The sequence below is a fragment of the Podarcis cretensis genome, assembly GCF_951804945.1.
Source record: "Podarcis cretensis genome assembly, chromosome: 6".
In the NCBI taxonomy this organism is placed as follows: Eukaryota; Metazoa; Chordata; class Lepidosauria; order Squamata; family Lacertidae; genus Podarcis; species Podarcis cretensis.
In genome coordinates, this window is record NC_137175.1 from 67,942,064 (window position 1) to 67,956,203 (window position 14,140).

At 42.0% G+C, this 14,140-nt stretch overlaps 1 protein-coding gene across 1 annotated transcript in view; it reads right to left on the bottom strand.

Annotated features, from left to right (window-relative positions):
• Window positions 1–14,140, bottom strand: part of PIGK (phosphatidylinositol glycan anchor biosynthesis class K) — a 108,564-nt gene that overhangs the window by 13,884 nt on the left and 80,540 nt on the right. The window contains exon 10 of the mRNA XM_079982578.1: window positions 11,541–11,616. Within this exon, the coding sequence (XP_079838704.1) occupies window positions 11,541–11,616 (76 nt within the window). The remainder of the gene's footprint in view (window positions 1–11,540; window positions 11,617–14,140) is intronic.

A 14,140-nucleotide genomic window follows, 5' to 3' on the forward strand; every position in this document is an offset into this window, starting at 1 on the left:
GCCCTCTCTAGAAGCTGCTGCTGCACAGCCTTTATTGTGTGTCCACGAAAAGATACAAATTCAAGGAGAGAGCTTTGCCTCAGTCAGCAGATAAAAGACAATACAATACATTAGTCTCATGTTCTCACACCAGACCACGCAGTTGATCATGCTATGCTACGTGGACCAATCATTGGATGGCATGAGCTGTCCACGCGTTGATCATGCTCCAAGCAATGCTTTCTGCTATGAAATCATCCTTGCAATAATAAACTTTTGCCCATGCTCTTATGGACAAATGACCATATTCCCACAACAACCCATTACAGACATTATGATGCATGAATAACTGTTCAGGGTTTGGACTATCCTGCCCATCTCTTAACAAGTCAAGAGCCCTTTGTTGATATGCTAATCCACCTGCCCTATTGTTAATCAAATGTACCTATTGTACACTTCTGGGGTGGGAATAGACAACCTGGAAAGTTTCAGTAACATAACACAATAGAAGCCTCTAAAAAATTCTTCTAATTAAAGAGGAGAGGATCTTGTGATGAGAGATAAACATGAAGTGGCTACTTTGCTTGTGTGAGTTTTTGTTTGTCTTTGGGCTATAGAGAGAAGAGCACAAAGGCAGTGTACATCCAACCTCATGCTCTGACACCCAGTTATTACCTATCTCTCAAGCTACGCTTAGCAGAGCAAAGAGGAAACACTTTCTAGATAGAAATGCTAAGCCTAGTTGAGCTTCTAGAAATAAACTTGAAGTCTGATTTGTTTGTAAAGGGAAGGCAGCAGGACGGGGGGAAATTTCTCAGTGAAGAACACTAACTTGGGATCACCACCAGTCTGGAATTTCCATTAAAAGTGGAACTAGAAAATAAACCCCTTTCTACCACAGCACTTAATGAAGAAATAATAACCAAAAGTAACTGTCAGAGCTGCCCAAGGTCCCAGCTCACAAAGGACCAACGCCAGTTCTTGCTATATACAAAAGTCTTTATTAAGGTTCAGTTTCGATTTCAAAGCCGTGGCGCGCAGCTCTACGTCTTAACTCTAGACCGCTGAAGTTCCGTCTGAATCTCCCCCCCCCCCAGACACCAGTTCAAGACCCTAGCCTTGCTCCACCTCCTCCTCTGCTCCTTTCTCCTCTGGGTCCGTCTGCCCGCTGGGCTGTCGCCCTTTCTGGACTCTTCTGATGCTGATTCCCCAGATTTTTCCCCCTGCTTCCGGCGTGCTTTAGGACCTGGCTCCCAATCCGAGCTCCCTGCTGTCCCGCGCGCCTGTACATTTGAACTTGGCGCACGCGCCCAGCCGGCAACCTTCCTCCTGACCGTTACACTGCTCCTGTCACTGCTTCCCCCTTCGGGGGGGCTAGCTGGGTCTGACTTCCCCCCCCCGTTCCCTCACTCAGTGTTAGGGGCGTGGTCAGCCCTGACTCATCTTCTCTCCCCACTGGAGGGGAAGCCGGTCCCGATCCCCAGCTGCTGCTTTGGGAGTCGCCGCTGGCCCCTTGCTTCTGGTGCGTCCCTCCCGGGACCCCCCTTGCCCTGGCCATCGGTGCCCCCTTCTGGGAATCTTCCGAATCGCTGGAGAAGCTCATGGAATCTCTCGGCCCACTGTCATATTCTCCTACGCTGCCCTCGGATTGTTCCCCTTCGCTCTCCGCCTCCTCTCTCCCCTGTGCCTCTGCTCCCGAACCCCTGACAGTAACCTTTATCCCCCAATGAAAGCATGAGATTCTGTTAATGGGTTATGTCACCTTTAGCTCTGCTAAAGTCATATAGTTACACCTGTAGGATTGGGTTGTAATAAATGTTAAATGTTAATGATCCTCAACGTGAGTGCTACACAGGGATATATTTATCTCTCGGAAACGAATGCCACTCGGAGATAATGAAATATATATTTTAATCATTTTCGATGCTTCAAAATATACCAGGAACAATATGATCAGAACTTCTGCTTGATTCTGCACACAGATATTGTCTCTCTAGCACCTCCCTTCTCTTTCTCTCACATGTAGTAGTAATTCCCTTTGATATTTTGTGCCCACAGAACTGACACAAATTAGCAGAACTTGGCATAATGACACTTGCTGCTCCTGGGCACATAAGTAGCTATTAGACTTCAATACGTTAGAGATATAAGAAAAATAAAAGGCCCAACAATGCCAACATAAAAGAAAGCAATAAAACCAAAGTGCTCATCTCAGGACACAGAAGTAGGAACAAACGTATTTTATGAACAACACTGGGGCAATTGTTCATTCATCTGTTTCTTTCCTCCCCGTTGTACTTTAAAATCTAAAGTAAACAAGCTATTTTCTTTTCTTAATTTTACCCTACAATAATAAAACCCAATAAAACCTAGAACAATTTGTACAACGACTGAAGATTAAGATTTTTTTTAAATAAAAAAACTTTTCATATGTTGCCAAAATATCCTTGTATTTTCTTTCCCAGAATGAAAGCTCCAGGGGACTGTTTTGTCCCATGATTAGAAGTGAAATGGCTAAAGGAATTGTCTTATGTCCTTTCCTCATTTACATAACTACACAATTGAATATATACTATTTGTATACCATTTGTCCATTCACCATGGCCTAGTTTGTACATAACAGTAAACCATGGTTTATTAAACCATGGCTAGCATTATGATTGAACCCTGCCCACAGCTTAACTGTCAACATACCACAATCTGAAATCATGGGTTGAATTATAAGCATGTGTTTGTTTTAACCATGGCTCGGCATTATGTGTAAACCCTTTAACCATGGTTTGACTGGTGAATATCTGGGGTGGGGTGGTCAAACTATAAAGGCATGATACAAGAGCAAGCAGAAAGCAAATTAAACATCAGAGAAACAACCCATGGCTTGTTTTGCCCATCTGCATAACAACTCAGAATTCATTAAACAAACTGTGACTTAGCGTTTTATGTGGAAAAGGTCCTTTTATCTATAAGATGGTTCACAAAAGGGATAAAAACATCCACCATAATTTAGAATTAAATGGCTACCAAGTAAAAGGTACAGACTACCAACAGACAGCTAAAATTAAGGAGATTAAGAACATCTTATTTCACAACCAAAGGCCCTCAGGAATAGCACCATCTTAGTCTCAAGACAGAAATCAGGATGATGGGAGCAAGTGCTCACAACTGAGTAGAGATGAGAAACCTATGGCGTTTCAGTTTTTGGTAGACTATATCTCTCATCATCCCTGATCATCCCTGATTAGCTATGGCTAATGGGAGCTGGCGTATAGCAACATCAGGGGACCACAAGTCACCCCGCTGGAACATATTCTATCACTTTATAACCTAGAAAGAGCTATGCATCAGCTGGATTTTATATTTTCAAATATTTATCATTTGCTCCTTCTTTCCTGAAACTCACACAGCACCTCATTCAAATGTCTACTACCTCCTCCCACATTCCCTCTTATGCCTGTGACCAAATGTAAACCTCATGGCTTCATTATCAGCTGATTTTTTACCATTCCTGCTCTGTTTACCATCGAGTAATGAAGAGCTCTAGTGAAATCAAGCTTACACACGTATTTTGTGACATTTTCATTGGCCTAATAAAGGTACTGCCCTAATATAGATTGTGGAACTTTTCAATAATAATAATAATAATAATAATAATAATAATAATAATAGTAATAATAATAATAATAATTTTATTTATATCCCGCCCTCCCCAGCCGAAGCCGGGCTCAGGGCGGCTAACAACATTAAAACAGTATGACATTATAAAACATTATAAAAATGAATTAAAATCAAAATTGATGGCAACCATAAACTAAAGCTTTGTAAAGATTGCCAGAGGAGGGGGTCAGGCTGCGCCCTGACCAAATGCCAGGTGGAACAGCTCTTATAATCTTATTGTCGCTGTGGAGAAGGCCCTATCTTCTACAGTTCAAACAGTGGAGAGACATGTAAAAGGGCCTCTGAAGATGATCCAATTAACTGGCTAGACTGAGATGGGTAAAGGTAGCTTTTGCGATGAAATGTTACTGAAACTCCTGTGCTATTTCCTAACAACATCTGATTTGCATGGTATACATCCCACAACAGTCTTTGCTGAATTCACAGGTGTGCATTATGAAAATATAAACAGCAAGCAATGAGAACTGTAACTGAGGGCATTCTTTTCAGGATCAGAGCTTTTTGAAAGATGAAAGGGGCCTTACAAAGTGAAAAGAGTTTGACAGAGGATCCATCCAAAAGCAGAATAATATAGAATACCAAAGATACACAAACTGAAGAAACTACTGTCCTAAAGGGGTCAGAAAGCGCATATGTGCTTAACAATGGAGGGTCAAAACTGGCTGTGAATGTTCAGAGCATGCCTCAAAAAAATATCTGGGAAGAAAAAAGTTACATCCAGGGGCATAAATGATAATATAAACTAAGCTAATATGAACTAGGGGCAGGTGGCGCTGTGGGTTAAAGCCTCAGCGCCTAGGACTTGCCGATCGAAAGGTCGGCGGTTCGAATCCCTGCGGCGGGGTGCGCTCCCGCTGCTCGGTCCCAGCGCCTGCCAACCTAGCAGTTCGAAAGCACCCCCGGGTGCAAGTAGATAAATAGGGACCGCTTACCAGCGGGAAGGTAAACGGCGTTTCCGTGTGCGGCTCTGGCTTGCCAGAGCAGCGATGTCACGCTGGCCACGTGACCCGGAAGTGTCTCCGGACAGCGCTGGCCCCTGGCCTCTTAAGTGAGATGGGCGCACAACCCCAGAGTCTGTCAAGACTGGCCCGTACGGGCAGGGGTACCTTTACCTTTAATATGAACTAAGAAAGTAAAACAGAAACAGAAAAGGTGAGAGCTTGCTCCTAAAGCAAAATCTAAACAAGTACTGTAAGGGAGGATTGGCTCTCATCCAATATGGTTATGATTCACACTGGAGCAATCAAAAGTTCCTGAGGACAGATTAGATAATTTCATGAACAGAGGGAAAAATTCAGGGACGGTTCTTCAAGCAAGGATACCACCTTGAAACCGGGGAACCTATATGTGAGCCCTCAGCAATTCTGGCAGGCAATGTATTCTTTTCACTTAATAGTAACTCCGATCTTGTGTGAGTTTGCAAATTTGACACGACTAGACCAGTCACCTGAGTGGCTATTTCCACAAGCTACCCTTCAGGCATACAGATGGAGCCAACGTTTTGGAGAAAGGGAAGAAAACAAGATCAGCAGACAGAAGCTGAGAAAAGAGATGAAAGAACTGAGCAATGGAGCAGACACCTATTTGTCCAACTCCTTTTGGCCCAAGACTCCAGAGCAGCTCAGTCTTTGTACATTCAAGCCTGGAAGCTATGGTCAAATCTGACAGAGGCCTGCATTAATCCAGCCTGAGGCTCTGGAGCCAACCAAGCACCCGACAGGCCAAACAGGAGAGGCAACCAGACAGCAGAGGTAATCATGTGCTTAGATACAGTGTGCATAGCTACAGCTCTTTTTTACATTTACTAATTACAGTAATTAAGATAGTTAATTATTACAGGATCAATTAATGAGGGGTCATTACCAAGAATGCAGTGTGTGCGGGCTGGGGAAACTTATCTCTTTCCTCTCCAGTGTGATCAGAAGTAAAATCACCCTATCCCCCCAACATGCAACTAGAACGCTTAGAGGGAAAAGTTCCCAATTGTGCCAACGGGAAGATTTTGTTCCAGCTACGTGGAAGGGGACAGTTCTGAGTGAGCTGATTCCCAGGAAGGATTGTTCAACCATTTAGCTCAAATTAATGAAAGTAAAAAGAGAAAAGTGTTACAAGGCCTTTGTTGTTACCTCTAATTTGTGTGCACAGGTGAATTAGAGCATGGGCGTAGCCAGGATTTTTGTTGGGGTGGCCGGAGGTTTTTTTTGGGGGGGCAGAACTGACGTGATTGGTCAGTTAGTTAAGTATTTCTATTGTTTTACTTGATCTAGGAGGGGAAGCTGCCCCTCCCTGCCCCCCCCTTGGCTACACCCATGAAATAAAGGGTGTGTGTGGAGTAGGTAAAGCAAAAGACCATGAGGAACAATCCTCCTTCCTTGATCTTATGCAAAGTCCATATCTATGCCTGACCTTCATTTTAGCGAGTTCCTGGGGATGCAGAGAACTTTGCAACAATCTCTACCATCAGTGCTACCTTCCCTTTTAGTTTAGAACTCTTACTCTTTAAAAGTGTGATTATGTTGGGATACTCTTTTATGATTGCCCAGTACTTTAAAAATATGTTAAAATTACCCGTAGTGCTTTATAATAAATTCATTCATTTTCTATAAACTTTTGTGTGGGTACACGTTCCTTGGGACCACACACACACACACACACACACACACACCACTGCTTGATTTGTCTCCAGCTAAATATCGTTTCTAGGGGAGCATGTTTTTGAAACCCTGTTGGTGGCAGTTTCACATTGGTTCCCCAAACACACAGGCCTACCAGTCCCCATGTTAACAGAGGTAAATCTGTCAAGGGCAATGTATGACAAACCATGGTTTAGAGAGATAACAACAAGCCATCTGCTCATACAATCCACCCTCCATTTGTGTGAATCATCCAATTCCTTAATGACTTCAAGGTCAGCATCAGGTTGAAGGAGGGAAGGAGTCTAGAAAGCTCCCTGCCTAGTCTTGGTGCTGCAAGGAAGCTTGACACTTCTCTTGTGATTAGCACCGCCTGTACCTAATGTTTCCCAGTGCCACCTGTCCCCCTGTAGTGTTACTAGGCCAAGCCACAAGGACAGGTAAGGGGTGTTGAGCAAAGCAGAGAAGCACCAAGTGGCTGAAGCCTCTATCTTTATGAGCCTAGAATAGCTCTGCCCTGAAATGTATTAGTGACTGCAACTACTTCTGTCAGTACTTTGATTGGAGTGCTGTGCAAAATTTTAATTCCTTTTTTTTTAAGCAAGGGGTGGTAGTGGTCAGGATCGCCACTGCTGCGTTCTCCACAGCACATGAAACTCTTGGGAGAGATCAGCTGGGGATTTGGAGTAAAGTGTCACCAGCATGTTGGCAGAACTCAGCTCTATTTTTCCTAGTCACATGAGGATTTGGAAAGGCTGAACCTTGTTCGGTAATTGGCTGGGGGGGGGCAATACCTTGAAATCATTGATAAAAGGCAGCATATAAATAGTTTTAAGCAAAATATCTCACAGCATACAAGTTTCTAGGAAAAAGTATGCTTGCTGAGGTGGGAGGGGGGAAGCGCACTAACATTGTGCTGGCAAATATTTAGATGGCCTGTCAGCAGTTGTTACTTTAAAATCATGTCTAATGTAGAATAAGATTTCTCATTCACTGATGTTTGAATTCTTCAGGGGATTTTATCAGTTTTTCCAAAGCATTTTACCTCCAGGTTAACTGTTATAACCAAAGCGTATCAGTGCTTCCATCTAGCTGAAACCTGTACTGCTTTTGTTCACTCATTAAGCTCTGTGCATGCTTGATTAAAGTTTTAAACACCCTTAACTGATTTTATAAGAGAGGAATAAAAATCTATAGTGTGCTAATCACCATTTTATTTTCAACAAATTGAAGTGAAACGAACCTATTAATGTCTAAACAAATGTATTCTGACCCATCTGTGTTGGTGATTAACAAAGTGGGAAGAAAGTGTGACTATTCCCCACCCCACCCCCAGAAAAACCTAAAATCTTGATTCCCAATTCAGGCTTTGAAAGAGAGGCTGATTATCTTTAAGCCAAATTAACCTCTGTTAAGAAATGTCAAGATATAATTTCTTTTAGAAATCTGTTTCTGTTCTCTCCCCCCCCCCAAATCTCCCATTGTAAGTAAATTCAGTCATTGAGTTGTACCGCTGATGCAGGCTTCCCAGCAGACGAACCCAGCAAATGCTGACAAGGTTAAAGTGGCAAGTACTAATGCATTCATGCAAGGCTGATAGACATCACTTCCCATTCATGTGCTTCAGTCTTAGGAGACAGGCATTCCATGCCCAGAAATCCTATCCTAATTTCTTAGTGAGGAAGATCTTCTATTAAAATAATAGCCCACCACCTAAAATATTGAAAGCAAGTTGTTAAGGTGCCAACAGAGTTACTTTGCATCAGGACATCATTTGAATGTAGACAGACACGCACAATGATACAAAGATAAGTTTATACTCTGAAGCAGAATAGTAATATGCTTTACACTGAGAGCCTATACATGTCAATTCTGAAGCAAGCCCCATTTAACAGGTAATTAGTAGATGTGTGAGTAGCAGGTCTGAACCAAGAGGCAAAGGAAGAGGAGATCAAACACTGCTTCTCTGTATGAACCAAGGCTAGAGCAGAGCTTCCCAGAAACACATTCCCTTATATGCTTATAGTAAATATATCATCCATTTTTGCTTAAGGGCTATCATCATTTTCCAGGGCTAGTCACATTTTCCAAAATGGAAGCTATCTATAACCCCAAATATGCTGGGAGCTGTAGTTCAGCAACATCTGGAGGGTCATAGGTTCCCCACTCCTGATTTAAAAAGAAAACTAGAGGAGCTACTATTAATGGATTTCCAATGACAATGAAGGGTTTAAAAATGGGGGAAGGAAGGGTGACATGGGCAAATCACTGCGGGATAAGAATGCACCACAGATTTGCCAAATAGATCTTTCAGTAACCCATCTACCGCAACCTGAACTCACTACCACAGAAAAGGGATTTTATACTGATATTTATTAGAGGTTTAAATTAAAATAAAATGAGTAGACCTGACACTGATTAAAACATTCCCTTAATCAATAAAATTAATTCCTCCCAATTTCTAGTGATGTTATATTAGAAGGTCACAGATGTTATCAGATTCTGTTTAAGGAAAATACAACCCAACAGCTGAGCAAGGCCACTGACTTAATTACAGCTTCATTTTAAAGAATGTCCTCAAATGGAGTCTCCCCAGTATCAAGGTTACTGAGAAGAGATGTTTCAAAAATTTCACCTGAACTGAACTCGCTACAGGCTTCCATCATACTACTGCGTTTACATGAAGCAAAAAGTAAACAATATTTGTCTGGGAATTTGATGGGGGTTGTTTGTTGTTAAATATGAAGTGAAAGCCAATAATAACAATAAACATTTGAAATATTAATATCAAATTAAAATCAAGTATTAAAATCAAGTATTAAAATATAGGGTGTAGTGTGGTGTAGTGGTTAGGAGCGGTAGTCTTGTAATCTGGGAAACCGGGTTCGCGTCTCCGCTCCTCCACATGCAGCTGCTGGGTGACCTTGGGCCAGTCACACTTCTTTGAAGTCTCTCAGCCCCACTCACCTCACAGAGTGTTTGTTGTGGGGGAGGAAGGTAAAGGAGGATGTTAGCCGCTTTGAGACTCCTTACAGGGAGTGAAAGGCAGGATATCAAATCCAAACTCTTCTTCTTCTTCTTCTTCAAAATAAAATTATAGGAATTCTTGTTTCGTCAAATACATATTTGCTATGGCTTAGAACTGGGTTTGGCCCCAAAAGCTGTTCTTTACTTGACAGAAGAAACCTTAGAAATAATGATCCATAATGGATTTTTACAACGAACAAACACAGTACAGATTTATTAGAAAAGTATGCTTGCTAATGATTTAACCATAGACCCAACTGCAGTGTCACTTTCCAAGTGTTAAAATGTTATGACAAAAAGGGGCAATGTTCGGCCTAAATTGAAAAAAGTGGTGATTTGGAAGCCACAATCCCACACAAAAGGTAAGCTCAGCAGTGCACTGAAAATGGGCCTCCGTTCAGTAATTCTGAGTTTATTTATTAGCTCAATGAACCAACAGTCGCCAGTAACACCAGAGAGGTTTGCACTGATAGAAATATGAAACAATACAATAAAATACAAATCAAATAGAGTAAGAGCAATTCCATAACTGTAATTCACAGAAAAGAGGAGGAAAGGAAGCATCAAATTGTTCATCAGTGCTTTAAAAAAAGCTGGCTATAAGAAACCATCTAAAAATTATTCACCCCACCTTCAAAATCCTGCTAGAAGGATGTATTCACCTGCTTCCTAAAAAATTTAAATGAAGAGGCAGACAAATCTCAGCATGGAGGGATTCCACAGTTGTGGAGCCACCATGAACCTCACCATGAATTAACCCAGCACAATTTCAACCAGCAGCTATTTTATAAAGGTTTACTTTTATTATATTTAGCTTTGTATTAGTTTTATATTGGACTGGGCTAACATACCCAAGCAAGAAGGTCAAATTAGACAATTTTGCCAAGACTGTATGTAATCTGAGTAAGGGTTTGCTCGAGGAAATGGTCAAAATGCATGAAAACCATGTTTCTGATTCTGTTCAGTGAAGTATTCCATCGCAATATGGCACAAAGCAGCCAAACGAACCCACTGGGGATGTATTACTTTCTTTGTGCTGTAAAAATATTACTGTGACATTTCATCTGGTCAACCATCTTAAAGGTTAATTCTGTTTCCTGTATCAGATATTCCTTTAGGTGAACTGTTCTGTGCAGTTCCTATTTACCTATTCCAAACAATCCTCAAACTGTTTCATTGCTCACTCTCACTGTTAAGAACATATTGACTTACTGCCTGCTCTGCTGTTTAATTCATTTATGCCGAGAGTCAGGCATGAAGACAGAATTTTAAATGTGACATTTGCAGGCTGCTGGGTCATTTGAAGCTCTGACAACACCAAGGGAGTTCCTGACATACAAACTGGTCCTGATTTCCAATCTTCCATGTTCTGAACACATCAGATATTCTTCCCGGAGGTGCAGATTTCAGCCTAAAGTTTTAAATTTCCTTTGGGTTTAACATCTTGCAGAAAAGGCCTGTACACTTGAAAGTTTTAAAATAAAGCCCTTGTTTCCTTTAAGCTAAAGCTGGCATTGCCTCCAGCGAGCAAATTCAACGGCAGGAAGCCACTTTGATTGACAAAGATATTTGGAAACAGACTTACAATAATAATTAATACCCAGAGGAAATTCCAAGCAACTTTGACGCTTGGTGGACTTCCATTTTTTTTCCTGTTGATCTATCCATGTTCAAAGACAGCTGTATCTGAAAGCCACAGCTGTAGATAATGGGCCATTTAGATGGCAGCAGCGGTATCTGGCCTAGCTGGGTAGCAGTTAACTGTGGTAGCAACTAGGATGAAATACCTACATGCAAGACACTCCTTTTTTTGCAGTGACAGCAACTGAACTGAGAGCAGATTAAAAGTACTCAAGCTGGAGAATTACTCACATCTAAGTTCAGAGACCATTTCCCTGTTAAGTCTTGCTAACAGCAAAGAGTACAGATGTACATTGCCTTGAGTAAGCAAGTCAGCAAGATGCAAACCTTTCTTAATAGAACAGATCACAAAAACAAGTAGTTATTCAAGTTTCCAACACAAGCTGGAGTCTACAGAGTACGGATTGCTTAGCCTCTTCTGCTGTGCTCTGAATAGTAAATTGCTATCTAAATAGAAATATATGCTCTTGTACAATTAAATATTAAATAGAATATAAACTAGTAAGATTACCAAAAGTGTTTTATTGCTAAAACTAAATACCTTACGTATTCTTGAGTATTAACAAAAGAAATAAAGCAGCATACCTGATGTATTATTTGTGCTACAGGAAGTTGTTCTGCATATTTTAATGCCTCCGTTGCTACTTCATCCACAGCATGGCTGGAAAAAAAGAGATTTTAATGAGACACTGTAAAAATTAGGAAAAAGATAAAACCCAATGGCAACTCACTTGCTTTTAGGCATACAAACCCAAGTCCCCAATCTATCTCAAATTCCACAGCTATTATTTTTAAATGCATTACATATTCGAATGCCATCCACTTCTTTTGAGCCTACCTCTCTCCGTTTTTTGGTCACGGTTTAAATTCTTCATAGCTATAATACTAGCTTTAAGTCTTTCTGTTCCACATAAAAATTTGCAAAGGTCAGGTCTCCTGAATAGCCCAGAGACTTGGGGAGAGCTACTGAGAGAAATGGCACAGGCACATGTTTCCATATTTCATTTGATTCCCATCCCACCCCCTGGCAATTGAAATGCAAGGAGCTGCATTCTGCACTCTAACATTCAACAAACTTGTGAATGAGATAATTTATAGAAATTGATTGTATATCCCCCCAACTGATTTTCTATGTTGGAAGGCTGTTAGAAAATGTTCTAGATAAGAACAGAGGTGTTTTAGGATGCACACCCGTTGAGGAAGGCAGAGGACATAAGGAAATAATACTTGGCTGGTAAATTCAGCCAGGAGGAATCAATTTCCAGCAGTAAACTGGTGCAAACCCAAATCTGATCGGAAGCATTTTCCAGATAGGCATCTCATAACTCTACCTTTTCTCCAAAATAAAAGCTTGTTTAAACATGTGACTAACTCTACATCTTGTTTGGCTATCTTTTAGCTACTGAACTGTCTAAGTACCTGAAATTAAAAGTGGAAACCTCTCCAATTATTATTATTATTATTATTATTATTATTATTATTATTATGCCACCCATCTGACTGGGTTGTCCCAGCCACATTTCAGTCCTTTTTTCTTCCTGTGCCAGGACTGTGGGCAAGAACCCTAAATTGTGGCAACATTTTGAAATTTGCAATCCCTTTGAGGGCAAAAAAATAGGTTTCTATGTAAAATACAAGTGTCAAGGCTTTGAGAGAGACAAGTTAGTTGGAGTGAAGAAAGACCAAAGCAAAGAAAATGAAAACCAGGAACCGCACACTTCGGACAATTTCTTTGTCCATTCATTAACTAATCTTATTTCAGTGCCTTTGGGGTTTTATTTTTTCCTCGTATATAATTTGGGATTTGCCTACCACTCAGAAAAGAAACACCTGACCAGTCTCTCTTTAGGACAGTTATAGATTTTAAATGCAAGCACCAATCAGGACTTTGGATTTGCAGTAATCAGAGTAATGTTACTAACCACTGTGTGATTTCAAGGTAATAACTGCCATGATAATAGACATTCTTGCACTCTGATTGGCTACCAACTATTATTAGCCTACCAGGACAACAAGATCTGCATTTTGCATAGTTATTAAGAAACAACAGTAGAGTGATTATGTAAATCAAGTGCTCACAACCAGAGTATAGGGAATTTCCACAGCTGTGGGTGGGAGAAGAGGAATGAATGCACAAACATTCTGGATTATTCATAAAATCAAAGCCATTTTATCAACATAATGAAGATATTGAAAATAATTATAAAAATGCCTAGTGGTGTCTCAGTATATGAGAACCACAACCAGCCAGCAAGTCAGCTGCACAAATTAAGCTCTCCTGAGGTATATACAGTGGTGCCCCGCAAAACGAATGCCTCGCAAGACTAAAAACCCGCTAGACGAAAGGGTTTTCCGTTTTGGAGGCGCGTCGCAAAACGAATTTCCCTATGGGCTTCCTTCGCAAAACGAAAGCCCATAGGGAAATCTCCGGGACAGCGGGGAAGAGCAGCCTTCCAAAGGCTGGCGGTGGGAGGTGGTCTCTCCGCCCCACCGCCAGCCTTCGGAAGGCTGCTCTGAAGGCTGGCGGCGGGAGGAGGGCTCTCCGCCCCACCGGCAGCCTTCGGAAGGCTCCTCCGAAGGCTGGCGGTGGGGCAGAGAGACCTCCTCCCCACCGGCAGCCTTCGGAAGGCTGCTCCGAAGGCTGGCGGTGGGGCAGAGAGACCTGCTCCGGCCGCCAGCCTTGGGATGGCTGCTCCAAAGGCTGGCAGTGGGGCGGAGAGACCTTTTCCCCGCGCCAGCCTTTGGATGGCTGTCCTGAAGACTTGCGGTGGGAGGAGGGTTTTCCTTCCCACCGCCAACTTTCAGAATGCTGTTCTGAATGTTGGCGTGGGGAGGAAAAACCCTCCTCCCACCACAAGCCCTGGAAACAGAGGAGAAGCGCTGCGCGCCTTCCCCTCTGTTCCCGTACCTGTCCTGAAGGCTTGCGGTGGGGAGAAAAGCCCTTCTCCGCACCGCCAGCCTGGCAAGCGGTCTCCATAGGAACGCATTAATTAATTTTCAATGCATTCCTATGGGAAACCGTGCTTCGCAAGACGAAAAACTCGCAAGAAGAAAAAACTTGCGGAACGAATTAATTTCGTCTTGCGAGGCACCAATGTATAGAGGATACACACCAACAAACTCAAAAAATATGCCAAATCCTCTTAAATATGGTGAATGTACACTCAAAATGACTGAGTCCTCAG